Source organism: Anarrhichthys ocellatus, unplaced genomic scaffold, assembly GCF_004355925.1.
Source record: "Anarrhichthys ocellatus isolate YVR2014 unplaced genomic scaffold, GSC_Weel_1.0 scaffold19, whole genome shotgun sequence".
Taxonomy (NCBI): Eukaryota; Metazoa; Chordata; class Actinopteri; order Perciformes; family Anarhichadidae; genus Anarrhichthys; species Anarrhichthys ocellatus.
This window is the reverse complement of record NW_022280049.1, coordinates 979,539-992,252: the sequence shown is the minus strand read 5'-3', so window position 1 is coordinate 992,252 and position 12,714 is coordinate 979,539. Positions and strand designations below refer to the sequence as shown.

Below are 12,714 nucleotides of genomic sequence, written 5' to 3'. Positions count from 1 at the left end.
ACACACACACACACACACACACACACACACACACACACACACACACAAACAGTCATGTTGATCAGTTGTACTTTGACAGACTCTCAGACAGAACACTAACTGCATTTATCAATGTGCATTCTGCTAATGACAAACACGAGACACGACATCAAGGTTTCAAATTTAAGTAAAATGGACGGATTTAAGTTTGTGAAAGAAACAACAAAAACAAGATTGAACTCCAGTAATGATGGTATTTGTATTTGTTGCTGTGTGTGTGTGTGTGTGTTTACAAGGAAATAATTGTTTTATCAGCAGGCATTTTAAAGAGATTACAAATGGGTTGGGTGTTTTTTCATGGCTCTCAGCTGAACACCAACCAGAGTCTATATTGACACAGATCTGTTTATGGTGTGTGTACTATAAATGTCATATTCTTGGGCTGCATTCAAATTGTGGTCAGTGGGTTTACTTGTGGAAACATACAATAAACTTAATTCAACCATTTTTCCTCAACCATAAACGTGTCATTGTAGTCACCAACGCCACATGATGACTTTTCAGTAATTATAAAATTCTTCTTCTTTGTCTAGCTTCAGCGTGTACAGAGAGAGTTGGACAATTTCAGTTGAATGATGGATACATAGAAAGGCTCTGGTTGTTGAGCCTGGTGATTGTTATCTCTGAGTTTCCAGCACCCAGAGGGACCCTAATATATGGTCATAGAGTCAACGAGGGGCGTTTCCTCAGAGAGATCACCTCCCCTTCCGAGAACAAGTTGTTTTTTGAAATATCTTTTGGGAAACATTTTAATCACAGGGGGTTTGCAAATTACCAAAATCACATTAAAGTATAATGCAGTTACAGTAAATGGAATCACATTGCAATACATCTTGATTTATGAAACTTACAGTTCATTTTGTATCATTAAAATTTGGTCAAGACTTGTTTTTGAGCTTTGATCCATCCATTGGACCAAAACTGAAAACGTCTGCCTAAAAATCTACACAATTGGATCAGCACTGGTCAGAAACGGTCTCAAGAAAAATGATCATGACCACAAACATAATCTTCACCATGGTGGGCTGTTGGATTCCATTAGACTGAAAGGTTTTACGGTTACTGTTTTATCGACCCCTTGTACCTTCATAATGAGAACCAACCGCAAGGGGTGAGCTTTCCGAAACAAGTCAGGAGAGCGATCGTGAACTTGTTAGTTTTCTCTCAAAGAAGACGGCAGTTGCACCAATGTCTAAAGAAAACAAACAAATATTGATTATTATCCCCAACTGTTCACAAATACTTCTCTCTATTTTGGACTCAAGTTTCCCTCAAACCACAGAAATGTATCAACTGAACTTGTGAGGATACAAATGTTAGATATTAGTAATTGATCTTCCGGTATTATTTGTGAGTATTTGTGCTTTTTTGTTCTCTCAGGGTATACAATAACTGAAGGTTAGCATTATTGCATCCATGCAGTCCATATTTGCTGCACAGTGGAACCTTTAACTCTCATACCAATTAACCAATTACTTATTTAACATGAAAGGACTCCCGACTGGGGACCCATGGAATAAGCTAAGAAACAACCATCATATCAAAAATGTTGACTTATTCCTTCTCAAAACCTTATTAGTTATGTTATTAATGCCATCTGAAAAACAGGTCATCTTAGAAAACCGTGTCTGCAGCATCTGTCTCCTTAAAAATGACTGTCCCCTAGAGTTGCCCTACCCCGATAGTGGGTGGTACTTTAAATTAGTACCCATGGCAAACATGAACCCAATAAATAGTTCCATCTAATAAAACTGAATAGGTGGAATTTGGTGCTTTTGACAGGGATACCTGGATCCCAATAAATTGATATTCTTGAAAAACACTAATTAGAAACAGAAAACAACATTATGAAGTTAATGTAAACAAATTGATTGACAAAATCATACAAAATTGGGCTGATGGAATAATGGGCCTATGAGATATGAAAAAAGTATCTGTGGCGACCCCAGTCGGTAGGATTAAAGTGTGTAACAAGAGTGGTGTAGCCACTTTACAGAGGCCAGATGAAGTCAGCTTTGGAAAATGGCTAAAAGAACTGATTGGCTTATGAAAGATGTAAACAGGAAATAAAAAAATCTCCTTTCTCAAAGTGTTGGATGTTACGGAAGCATGAACAAAAATAATTGCCATGTTTTAATTAATTAAATAACGTGATAATAATCTTGGATATTCTAAGAACAGTTTCCATGGAAAAAGCAATCTGCTCACATTCAGGAAGCCTTCAGAACACCTGGGCAAATATTATTCTTCAATGAATGCATTACGCTTCTGTAATATGTGACATAGCCAAAGACTGCTACAGCATTTTTATTTATCTTTTTACTGTCAATAAGCCAGAGTTTGAATGGAGTGACACAAAATCAATCTGAGAGTAAAACCAGATGAAAAGGTAGATGTTCAGTCAAATCTCAGAGCAAGAGAGTGAGTGCAATGTAATGGCATATTTCCTGGACAGCTTGTAATCACATTAAATGTTAATTTCTACTCATAAAAACATGGCTGTTCTTGGGATCATCTCATGCTCAAGGGTAAGTTCACCAAAATCAGAAAAAAACACATTGTCCCTCCTACCCTAAAGATATCTAGATATGCAATTTGGATTTAATTTGCAAAGGTTTCTATTTATATATCTATCTGCCACCCAAATACCACAGAGATGAGGGAATCCTTTAGAGCTCAAAGTGAAGAAAAAGGACACTGTAAGCAAATGTAGACAAAAGGTAATTTCCCAGGCCACATTTTCAATCCCACGGTGAAAACAACTCTACCTAAGTCAGGAATTTAAAGCCATGCTACTGAACCTGATATTCTGACTTTGATAAAAAAGGCAATACAAAGTTTTTGAGCACAAACATGAACAAAGTGCAAATGGGAGTAAAATGTCAATTGAATAAACATTTATAAGCATGCTTCCAGGAGATTGTTGCTTAACCTGACCCTGTGCTGTGTCATATCACTCAGTTAACCCAAAACTGGTGCAGCAGTGAGGCTCACAGTGGTTGGCTCATGTTTTGTTTATCAGGATTGTGACATAACAACTACTGGCTGCAGCCAAAAAGATAAAGAAGCATGATAACTGTTACTGGAACAAAAAGCACACAACACTGACAGTTTGCAAAATACCACAGGCACTTAAACTTTAATAAATATTAAACATTAAGTTCTTTTTCATATGTACAGATATCGTACAGAAAGATCCATGGATGCTTTTGCAGCTGCTGCAAGGCTGAGATGTACCAATAATAAAACTTTTACAAAAGAAAACAAACTGGCCCCAAAGCTTCTATTTTGATACAGTCAATACAAACAGGCTTGTTTATTTTATTAGACATTTTTTTTACATAAATAAATGCACAAGGGACACCACTTTTAGCAACACTGACATAAAAAGCATCGTACTTAACTGACCGTAAAAAAAGAAAAAGAAAAATGAAATCAATATAGTTTTTTCTCCTCACTTATTTTGTTTTTCCACCTAGCTTAATGAGATATCAAAATATATCATCAAAATTCCGGGCGCACCAAGTGTCTGGCTATGTCTCTCAACATGCTGCATCTTAACTTCCTGAGAGATGAGAGACCCCATGTAGTCAGACTGGCATTTGCTTTGAAAAAGGCAACACAATCCAAGCAGTGTAAACTTTTCACAATTCAATTAACCCAAAAGGAGAATTGGATTTACCAAGAGGGAATGAGATGTATCTGTTTGTGGGGAAAGTGGCTGCAGTCATGGGCTGTAATTTCATATGGAGATGGAGATTTCCAGGTGGTAGATTATGGTGCTCCATAAGTGCCGGTCGGGATAATACCATTCTACAAACATCACACTTATCATTGACGAGTCTGCGACTGTGGGTGGTTTGGAGGGACGAAAGCTTGGATTTGTGTAGTGCTGGCCAAACGAGCAAACTGGATGTACCCTTTTCATCCCCTCTGTTTCTCATTGTTGTATTGACACGTTTGGCGATTAGCTTTTAAATCTGCTTCAATCTGTACTATAAAGGGCTTTTCTTTATTCAAAGTAACTGTTCAAACATGTGGCCATAATATTCTCTCTCTGCAACAGTCCTGATTGTCATGTTAGTGATATGACAGTTCTTTTGTGCGGATAGGCCTAGAAAGCATCATGGCAGTTCAGAGGGTTTAAAAATTCTGTAAATATAGTGTTCATCTCTATAAGAGAAATGAGGAGGTCTATCATGCTGCATGGCCTCTCTTCATCCGGAGGAGAAAGTTCCTCTTCTCCTCCAGAAGCTCCTGAATGCGTTTGTTCTTGGTTCTCTCTCGGAAGTTGACTCGACGCTTTGGGATTAGATTGTTCTGGAAAATGTCATTGTCTACGCCGATGATCCTGTTGTATATGATGTCGATAGAGTTGTTCTCACTATTCTCCACTGGTCTGGTGATGGTTGCGATGGCTGTTTTTTCTGTTGTCAGGGCAATGGTGGTGGGAGGTGAGGTTGTGGCAGGGTCTGAGATGCTCGTGGGAACAGGGAAGGTCACAGGGATATACTCAGACAGGTCCAGCCAGGGTGAGGAAGCGAGGTCCATCATATCTTCGCTATTGATAGTTGGGATCACCATAGTGAGGCCATCGTCCAGCACCATGGTGTCACTGACCACTCCCACGTTGCTGTAGGACACTGTGACATCATCGTCACTGAGAATGGTTCCGCTGGTTACTGTGACATCACCGCTGCTGGTCATTGTGACATCACTATATGGCATGTTGACTTCTTCAAAATGAGTGGTTCCAGTCTGTGTTATGAAGTCCCCAGAAGTGCTAGGTGTTATCGTTGAAGTATCAGGATACCACAGTGGAGTTTCATCTATGGTTGCAGTTTTGTTATTGATGTAAGTAACATTGATTCTGGACTCGGGCAAAGGTACGCCTGCAGCTATTGTTACAGTAGTGCTGGATGAGATAGTGGAAGAAAAGTACTCCCTCAGTTGTTCTAGACTTGGAGTGGGGGCTGTGGTATAATATGAAGGCATTGTTTTAAGTGTTGTCTTTTTTGGGTTACTCTTAGTCTTATTCTGATTAACCATGGCATTTTTTGGACCTAGTTTTGGGGTCTTTTGAGGATTTGTCTTTGTTTGTTTTTTCTTTGTAACTTTTGTCTTTGGCTGAATGTTCATTTTGGGATTGGCCTTTGGGGGAGCCTCCTTTTTAAGCGTGGGTTTATGTATTTTCTCCAGAGTCTTCTTCACTGGAGGAGTCTTTTTGAGAGTTGTCTTTACAGGGGGAGTCTTTTTAGGAGTAGTCTTTTTGGGAGTCTTTTTTTTGAGAGTTGTCTTTATAGGGGGAGTCTTTTTAGGAGTAGTCTTTTTGGGAGTCTTCTTTTTAGGAGTAGTCTTTATGGCAGTAGTAGTTGGTGGCGTAGTGTTTGTTGGAGTAGTCTGTTTGGGAGAAGTGTTTGTTGGAGTAGTCTGTTTGGGAGAAGTGTTAGGTGGAGTAGTCTGTTTGGGAGTAGTGTTTGGTGGAGTCGTCTGTTTGGGAGTAGTGTTTGGTGGAGTAGTCTGTTTGGGAGTAGTGTTTGGTGGAGTCGTCTGTTTGGGAGTAGTGTTTGGTGGAGTCGTCTGTTTGGAAGTAGTCTGTTTGGGAGTAGTCTTTTTGGGAGTTGTTTTTTCTGGTCTATTTTTTGGGGGTTTGCTGTTCCATGGGGTATTCTTTTTTGAAATATCACTTGTTTTCTTTTTGGGATTGATCTTTAGTGGAACATCTTTTCTTGTAGTATTTTTTAATGCAGTGTTCTTTTTGAGATTAACCTTTGGTGGAATCACCTTTTTGAGGGTTTTCTTTGGCGGAATCTTTTTGGGCTTGGATTTTAGTGGGGCGTCTGTTTTCGTACTGCTTTCTGTTGGATTTGTCATAGTTGACAAAGTTGCTGGAAGTTGTTTGCCAGTTATAACAGATGTTGCTGGACTATTTGTAGTGCTCTGTAATTGTGTGTCTGTGTTCACGTCTGTGTCTGGGACAGGCAGAGGTAGGGGATGACCAGTAACACCAGGGGAAGTTGTAATAACTGAGGTCCTTGTAGTGGGGAGGACAGGAGCACTGTTGGCTGCTGGAGGATGAGTGGTGATCATTTGTGTAGCACTTAGTTGGGAAGGGGTGGAATGAGTAACAGCAGTGGTAGAGGTAGGAGGATGAGTGGTGGTCCAGGGATTGATGTCAGAAGCTGAAATGGTGGTGATGACAGCTCTGCTGAGGGTGGGTGGAGAAGCACTGGGCAGGATGGATGTGGAGTTGGTGGGAGGTTCTGTAATGGTGACATTGTTGCAGGACTTGCAGCACATGCGCCGGTAGTCCGGTAGAGAGCAGTAGCGCTTCAGCGCCTCCATACGACAGAACACAGAGCGGTCTCCATGACAACGCTGGCCTGTGGAGAAGAGAATAGAGAGCTGAGACCGGGTGCAGCCGGCGGTAGAGACGATGAAGAGGTGAGTATTATGTACGTGATTGATACGTCTTTGTATGTGACAGAATGTGCAACAAATAGTATGTGACATTAGTATTAGTCTTTGTGTGTATGTTTGTATATATATGTATATATATATATATATAAAGTACATGCATACGTGTGAGTGTGTGTGTGTTGGTTCCACACCATGCAGAGTACAGTAGAAAAGCCAGACCATTAGCAGATGATGCAGAAAGGAAGAGGAGGAAAAACCCAAACATCAAGAGCAGTCATGAGATTAGTCCAGAGCAACTGAAATGGAAAAACAAGGGTCGCCAGTCTTGTTTTGCAAATATAACTCTGATATCTGAATTTTTCTAATTTTGATAATTTCTCATCAATTTTAATCCTCTACCACGTGACTTGTACCCCTTTTGTACCATGCCAGTACAAATAACTGTGTTCTACTGGCAATGTTTGACATTTTCTCTGACAAAGGATCTAGCCAGTGAACATTCCTGGTGAGAGAAAGATCACACTTTTCAAAACATTTTTATTGATACAACTTTGCTGTTGAGAATGACAGTAACTGAAACAATGAGATGTACGCCCCCCCCTGCTCAATATATAGATATATTCTTTTCTTAAGAAAAATAATTCAACTGTATCGAAAGTTACAAGTTCACAGTCACTTTGGTAAAACACTTCATTACTTGGAAATCAACCAGTCAATCTGTTTAACGATTGAAAAAAACAAAAACATGAAGTACATAAATTATATTTGCTTTTTAAATGAATTCCATAATTTCCATGATGATGTAAAAACTGGAATGGCACATTAAGTGTCATATGAAACATTTACAAAACATTAATAAAATTTCCCTGATAAATCAAAGTGCATATAGACGCAGTGCACGTAGTCCATCTGAATGTTTCTTCAACGTTAGCCAAACGTTAGCCAGCCCCACGCAGCAGGCCAGTGAAGCCACAAAACAGTTACCCATAGTATAGAATATTATAGAAGAAGATAACAGTCATGAACATTATTAAATACAGTCAACACCAATGTTATATACAGTCGCACTGCTAGGTCTGGCTTGGTCTCATACAGTCCAACTCCAGCAGAAGGAAACCTTGGATAGCTCGCTACATAGTCACAACAGAAATAAGTGATCACAATACAATGACAAGTCTGAAGTGTTTTTTTTTTTTTTTTCTCGATGCCATAAGTGTCCCTAGGCCCTTTGTAAACCCTCCCAGTAGTCGGACATTGGTCCAACATCACCTTGGTAGGTTTGATGGTTGGCGGGTGTGAGTTTGTTAAGTTGGTTTGAAGCTGCCTCTATTCCGAGTGAAACTTTGAATGAGTAAAGCCATCTCTTTCACAGATAAATGCCATTACATTCAATCCAAGATAAGGCATTGTTCATGTGGTTAATGTTCATCAACATAAAATGATCATCGGACGCTCTCAAATCAAAGTTTATGAGGTATTTCTGTATCGGATCGCAATGTGTAAAAGCCCGAATGATGAAGCTTCCTTACACACATACACACACACACAAACACAATCAGACAGACACACTTTGACTGACAAGACTAGCATATCTCATTTAATCACACATTTGTTAACTCACTCATCTAAACACAAGACACACATGCACCCAGAAGCGCACACACAAACACACACACACACACACACACACACACACACACACACACACACACAGATGCACCAACTCACACACATACATACAGGTGATGGATGCGAATGTGCATGACAAAACGGGATCCTATCCTAAAGAAAACAAGAAGCGACAGTAAACCACTGATCCATCTGAGAGAATGGAGAGGCAACTAACTGACCAAGTCCTGCATAATATAGGTCTAACCCCTTCCCCCCCCCAAAACACTTTACCTTTATTAAATATTCATCTGTATTTATGTAAAATCAATAAAAAAATACACATAACAGTCAAGGATCTAAGCGATCAATAGCAGTCCAAAGGTTTTAGGCAAATAAGCTACAGCTTATTCATGGTAAAACGTTATTAATATTATTGTTACTCATATAGATTTAGATTTATAGGTATATATAAATACAAATATATTTATAGATGTATTTGTTTAAAGTCTGCAAGCACAAATAAGCTGCATTTATTGAACTTTAGTATAACAGTCAAAGAGAGGATGGCTGATGATGAGGTGAAATGGGAAGCAACCTCAAGCGGTCAGACTACCCTGTTTATTTTTTGTGTGTGTTGTTTTTTTAAAATTAGCCTTTCTTCAAGATCCTTCACCTCACAGTTCCCTCCCCCCCAAAATCAGAAGGTTTACTTATGTCACTTCCTGTCCCGAGTTCCTGTCAATCTGAGAATGGAGCATAGAATGAGACGCCATTCTCCTCCTCGAATGGAACCAGGATGTCAGATGAGCACTTTAGCAAAGATGTCCTCATTGTGACAAGATCACATTCACAATAAAGCTTTCATATTTTTTTTTCAATAACTTTTTTTTCCTATATAGATATTTATATACCTTTTCTGTTTATTTTCACACCTGTTTCTCCCCACAATGACAGTGCGCTACAAAAAAGAAAAAAGCGCAGCTGCATCTCAGGAGTGGTAACCCATGACAACACGCAGCTAGCTCGCGCAAAACATGGCCGCCAGATGCAGAGTGGGTCCCCTCACACATGAACGGCTCCTCGACACGTCTCAGGAGGTGCCCGTGAAAACATGTTCGCCTTGCCACTTCGAATCCTTTTCACATCAAATTTTTTGTTGATCTTTTGAGTTTTCGACTGGCCAGCGGTTACAACACAATGCTCCACAAAGGAGAGAGAGATAGAGAGAGAGAGACAGAGCAAGAGAGAACCAACTAGCACACACAGGAGCCAGAGACCTCCCCCTAGTCAGAGCCGTCTCAGACACAGAGAGAGAGAGGCAACATCCCCCCTCCCCCCCAAAAGAGAAGTGAAAGCTTTGCCGCTCGCTCACGGGCGTGGGCACAGGCACGGGCCGTGGGGAAGGTCAGGGGGCCAGCCGGGGCCGGCCCTGCAGAGACAGGAGGACAGAGATGGGCAGGGCCCAGCAGAGGACAAACATGCAGCTGCGGCTGCCGCTGTGGAGGCCAGGCTGGGAACTATAGAGGGAGGTTTTACGTGAGGAGATCTTCGGTAAGATGGAGTTGGGGCGAGACAGCCACTGGATCAGGATGTTGCCGTTCTTGTTGAGGTCTGACGAGCCCTCTGCAGAGAAAAGAAGGGAGAGAGTGATGCAGTAGTTAAGGTGGGAAGGGAACTCTTTAAATGGTTATTGTGGTGCACCTTTCCCAGCATCTCCTTTCCACACTGATATCTGGGCCTGTTTTTGTCTACGTATTCAAGAATAGTTGCAGTTTATTACAAGTATAATTGCTGAGATCTGGCAACATGGGAATATTGTCAAAAAAGGGCAAGAAACAAGTGTTTTTTAGTCAGATTAGTTAAGGAAAAAACAAAACTCTTCCAAATAAGTTTAGTTCAGAACAAAATGGTTTAAAATCTATGATTGTTTGACTGCTTGTGTTCCCATCATACAGAACTTGTTTTTAACATCGCCAGCTGTTTACTGTCCTTTTTTTTTTTTTTTTTTGCACAATCTTAGTATTGCAGATAGGAATGTTGAACAAAACAAACATTTTAATAAAGTGAAATTCTTAAGACAATTGTGTGTAAATGAAATAATTTGAGTGACTGGAGGTTCCTTGACACTCACTGGGACATGGATCCAGGCGACAGACTCTGATGGTGTCGGGCTTACTGTCCAGACACAGGCCGATGGTGTTGTCCCTGGTGTGGCACAGAGCCTGCCTCTGCTGGGTCCCGTTACCACATGACACTGAGCACTGGAGACACAGGACATCACCAACAAGCACTTTATAACACATCACCTGGTATATATGGACATAAAATGTACATGAATATTATGACATTGTGATTTTTGTAATCATTTTCCTTGGTTTACAGTAAGAAGTAATTGTGAAGATTACATCATCGGTTTCTCATAGACTTTTCAACAATGCCAAGAATACAGTTCTGGGGAAGTCTGATATTTAAACCACTGAGTCTCACAAAAGTACCAGCTGTTGGGCTTCAATACAAAAATATCAGTATTTTCCCTGCAAAAACCAAAACGGGCCTGTTGCCCTACGTTCAGCCTGCATACCTGCGACCATGGTCCGACTCTCCACTGGGTCGGGCAGGGGTGTCGGTTGCAGGGTCTGCGAGTCTCGGGCCGGTCGTCGTTGCAGTGTTTATTGTGGATGGAGCGCGTGGTGTTGTCATCTGACGGCTGGACACAGCTGACCGAGCGGATTTGCATCCCTGTCTTTCCACATGGTTTGCTGCAGTTCTGCCACTCCTCTGTCACCCAGCTGGAGGACACCACGGGGACAGAGAGAGAGAAACAGGAGTTCTGAGGGCATTCAACACGTCAAAATGCTGAAGTAAACAATGAGCGAGGAGGAAAGACCTGCTGAAGGCCTGCTGAATGTAGAAACAGCCTAAAGCTGTCTCTATCACAGCTTTGTTATTTCTTTACAGTTTCTGACATATAATACAATGCATACATGGGTGGGGGGCAGGGCTTCTGGTTGCAGTCTCTGGTGTCTCCTCTAGGTTTCATGTTGGATTTGTTACAGAAGCTCTTGTGGACCATCTTACTGTCAACTTTTCTTCTGCATCCGTATCGCAGGTACTGCTTCCCTACAGCAAGAGGGAATGGAGCATTTAACAAATGTAAGCACCAGAAGCATAAAGACGGGCATCATAGTTGATCTCAGAGACACAACGGTTTCACAGCATGCATTTCCATTACTCCACTGTACCTCCGCCGCAGGCCTTGGAGCAGTAGGACCATCTCTTTGGAGCCCACTCATAGGCACTGTCCTCCACCAGCATGTTGTTCTGAATGGCAGAGTCACTGTCCATGTTCATCATGTACTTATAAGACAAATTCACATCCTCATCTCCATGCAATTTCATCTACAAAGAGAAAAAAGTGACAAAAACCAATGAACACTTTAGATAACCGACACCATTTCAGACAAATATATATATATATATATATATATATAGTGTCATTTGGATTGTTAAATATGCTTGTGTATGAACAGATTATTCACTATTTTCACTCATTTCAATGTGTACCATGATCAGAATTCCATGTCTGAGAGGACCAGTGGTCTGAAGTGTCTCCTTGTCGTTCTCATTCTGATATTCCCACTCCACGCCCTTTTCTATCACCGAGTGGGATTCTGGGTAATTGTTTTCCCCGTTCAAGAAGAACAGTCCTGATGCCACGTTCTTTACAGCTGTAGATGGGTGAGAATTTTCATTGATTACACTAGTACCACACAAGTATACAACACAATACTACTAATAAACACGCAGGAAAGAAAAACAATATACAATGTCAAATACCTAAAGTGTGAGAGGTTGCTTTCAGCTCTTGGATCAATAAGTGTCTCGCTCCTCTGGGGATTTCAAGAACTTTGAGGAAACCTGGAATGAAACAGACACCTAGTTTGTAACACTGACAGCAGAACAATTTTACAGTTACCCGACGAAAAGCCTCAGCTAATCCCGTAAAGAGCTCTTACTCATTTCAACCAAATATCCTCACTAGTTAAAATCCTTACAGTCTTGACTGTTTTCATGCAACTTTATAAAACATTTTGTGAATTTTGGTGCTGTAATGTAGGTCTGCTCTGACGCCAAAGATTAGATAATATACTAATAAACATTCGCCCATAGAGTTGGGTTTGACATAACTTGCCAGTGCTCGACTCATGTGGAAACGTGATAACTGGACATTGCTACTAATCTTCCTCTAGAGGGCGATGTTTAGCTGAGTATAACTAAACGTGGTGCGCAGACAGTAAAGGAACACTGGACAACTATTTATCCGGTACTAACAGACATCTGATGCCATGTCTGTCCTACATTTAGATAAGGGTCATTGTCACTTAGAGTGTGTGTTCACCTTGTTTCTTGGCAGTACGTGTGATGGTGTCTTTGAAGGTTTTGCAGCTGGAGTTGTCTCCTCCACACACTCCACACTTGTCCTCCTGCTTTGAGGAGCCAACCACTCCGTTGCAGCCCACTTTCTGTTCATGAGGACATGGAAAGTTTAACACATGCAGATCTGACCACACTGCAGCAGCTGTCTTGCGCTCTCTCTCACACACACACACACACACACACACACACACACACACACACACACAC

The 12,714-nt window shown here is 41.0% G+C and overlaps 1 protein-coding gene across 3 annotated transcripts in view; it reads right to left on the bottom strand.

The window, feature by feature from the left end:
- Window positions 1-3,178: 3,178 nt before the first annotated feature.
- The window catches only part of LOC116389488 (A disintegrin and metalloproteinase with thrombospondin motifs 2-like), a 157,130-nt gene continuing 147,594 nt past the window's right edge, over window positions 3,179-12,714 (bottom strand). For 2 of the 3 annotated variants that reach the window (XM_031858191.1, XM_031858194.1), the window contains 9 exons: window positions 12,470-12,593; window positions 11,908-11,988; window positions 11,635-11,798; window positions 11,313-11,469; window positions 11,055-11,190; window positions 10,652-10,859; window positions 10,202-10,331; window positions 9,607-9,693; window positions 3,200-6,422 (listed from right to left, as the gene is read on the bottom strand). In XM_031858191.1, the coding sequence (XP_031714051.1) occupies window positions 4,237-6,422; window positions 9,607-9,693; window positions 10,202-10,331; window positions 10,652-10,859; window positions 11,055-11,190; window positions 11,313-11,469; window positions 11,635-11,798; window positions 11,908-11,988; window positions 12,470-12,593 (3,273 nt within the window). In that variant the 3' untranslated portion in view covers window positions 3,200-4,236. Of the gene's footprint in view, window positions 6,423-9,606; window positions 9,694-10,201; window positions 10,332-10,651; window positions 10,860-11,054; window positions 11,191-11,312; window positions 11,470-11,634; window positions 11,799-11,907; window positions 11,989-12,469; window positions 12,594-12,714 lie in introns of all 3 variants that reach the window. The other variant, XM_031858193.1, reaches the window with a different exon arrangement.